At 44.6% G+C, this 1,768-nt stretch overlaps 1 protein-coding gene across 1 annotated transcript in view; it reads right to left on the bottom strand.

Moving 5' to 3' along the window:
- Positions 1-1,768, bottom strand: part of asap2b (ArfGAP with SH3 domain, ankyrin repeat and PH domain 2b) — a gene marked incomplete at its 3' end in the record, with an annotated part of 35,332 nt that overhangs the window by 3,297 nt on the left and 30,267 nt on the right. Inside the window, 5 exon segments of the mRNA XM_014026467.1 lie at positions 290-357; positions 609-724; positions 799-884; positions 1,014-1,203; positions 1,278-1,372. Coding sequence (XP_013881921.1) covers positions 290-357; positions 609-724; positions 799-884; positions 1,014-1,203; positions 1,278-1,372 — 555 coding nt within the window.

Genomic DNA, 1,768 nt, shown 5'->3' with positions numbered 1-1,768 from the left:
ATATATATATATTGTAAATAAAATTCTCTTTTTTGAATTTTTTTGGTGCACTTTAAGTGTATTTATTTATTAGTCAATTTATATAATGTATTTCCGCTTTTATTTTTAATTATGTCAGTTTTGGTCCTCCATACTGCAGAAGCCTGATAATCACCCATTCATTCAAATCAGGCGTGCTTGAGCAGAGGAAAAAAGTAAAACATGCAGGGCTGCGGCCCTCGAGGACCAGGATTGCCCACCCCAGATTTAAAAGCTCAGAACTCGTTTAGTTTAGTTAGTAAAATCTGACCAGTTCTTCACACTGAGTGTGCTGCAGGCGCCTGGCGATGTCCAGAGGAGTTTCTCCTGCTTCGTTTGCTGAGGAGACAAAATCAGAAACATTTAAAGGGTCGGTTTTAATTGGACAGTCTAATTGGAGAGTCTATTCGTAGCCGATGATTAGAAGCTAAATCGGACACTGTAAGGGGACATGGGGAAAAATTGAATAAAATGATCCTGAGAAACTTTTGTAATATCTTGCCAAAGTAAGTCAGGATCCATTTATTCCTTCCCCACGTGTCCTTATGGGCTCAATAATAATCTGTATCACAGCAGAGTTCAGTTCTTACTGGAGGAAACTGAAGCTTTCCCCCTCAGCAGCAGTTTGAGACACTCGCTGTTGTTCATCAGGCAGCAGTAATGCAGAGCGGTGCTCCCTTTGCTCGTCTGCTTGTCCAGATTTACGCTGAAACGAATTCAACACCGGGTCAGAACCACGTGCTCAGACAGGAAGCCTCCAGCTGCGCCGCCTGACCTCACCTGTTCTGAGCCAGGAAGTCCACGATGTGCAGAGAGTTCCTGTCCACCATTCGGACCGCCAGGTGGAGCACCGTCTCCCCAGGTTCCTGACAGAAACAAACCCAGCAGCATGACTCACGCACACATGACCCGACTCGCAGCTGCAGCTGGAGCCAGAGGCAGAACAAAAGCATGATGAAATACCAAGAAGACAAGAGGAAGAAGTGGGATCGTACGTGCTCGTTTGCCTGTGGGAGGACCTCCATCAGGTCCGCCCCCTCGGCGTAGACCTGGATGAGCGACAGGATGTCCCGGTTCCGGACGGAGTCGTACAGCGCCTGCAGCCTCAGCTCGGCGTCAGAAAACAGCCGCTTGGCGAAACGCTTCTCGGTGTATTTGGCTGTGATGTAGTCCTTCCTCATCTGCCTGGAAACCCCAGAGAGACACATCAGAGCCGAACACTCGCTGCTGGTTAACGCGTCACCCTGACCTCCACTTACATGTCGCTCTTTGGATCCGGTTTGGTCACGTCCTGCGCCGACAGATCTGCCTCCATGATCTCGTTGAAGTTGGCATTTCCGACGTTCTTCGCCAACTACAACCAAAACCCCAAAGAGTTTCTTTGTTTAGAGAGCTGTGGATTTAACTTTATGATCTGGACTGTTGGTGATAAAGACGTATGGATTTTGTACTCACTTATGTTAAATAAATCTTTTACATTTCGTACATCCATTTTACTTTTCACTTGTTTCATTTCCTCTAGGGCTGTGAAATTAATCGAGTTAACTCATATTGATTAATTTTAAGTGCTGGGCAAATTTTTAATCTATGAAAAATTTTAATTGCGATTAATCTAACTTTTTTCATTCTTTTATTTTTGTATTTATTTATTTATTTTTACAAACAATGGGCCTCATGCAAGAACCGTTCGTACGCACAGATTTGTTCTTAAGTTGTGCGTACGAGTGATTTAGGAGAATTTGTGGCATTC

The sequence above is a fragment of the Austrofundulus limnaeus genome, unplaced genomic scaffold (genome assembly GCF_001266775.1).
Source record: "Austrofundulus limnaeus strain Quisiro unplaced genomic scaffold, Austrofundulus_limnaeus-1.0 Scaffold557, whole genome shotgun sequence".
In the NCBI taxonomy this organism is placed as follows: Eukaryota; Metazoa; Chordata; class Actinopteri; order Cyprinodontiformes; family Rivulidae; genus Austrofundulus; species Austrofundulus limnaeus.
The sequence above is the reverse complement of the archived record's forward strand: the minus strand, read 5'-3'. Positions and strand labels throughout refer to the sequence as shown.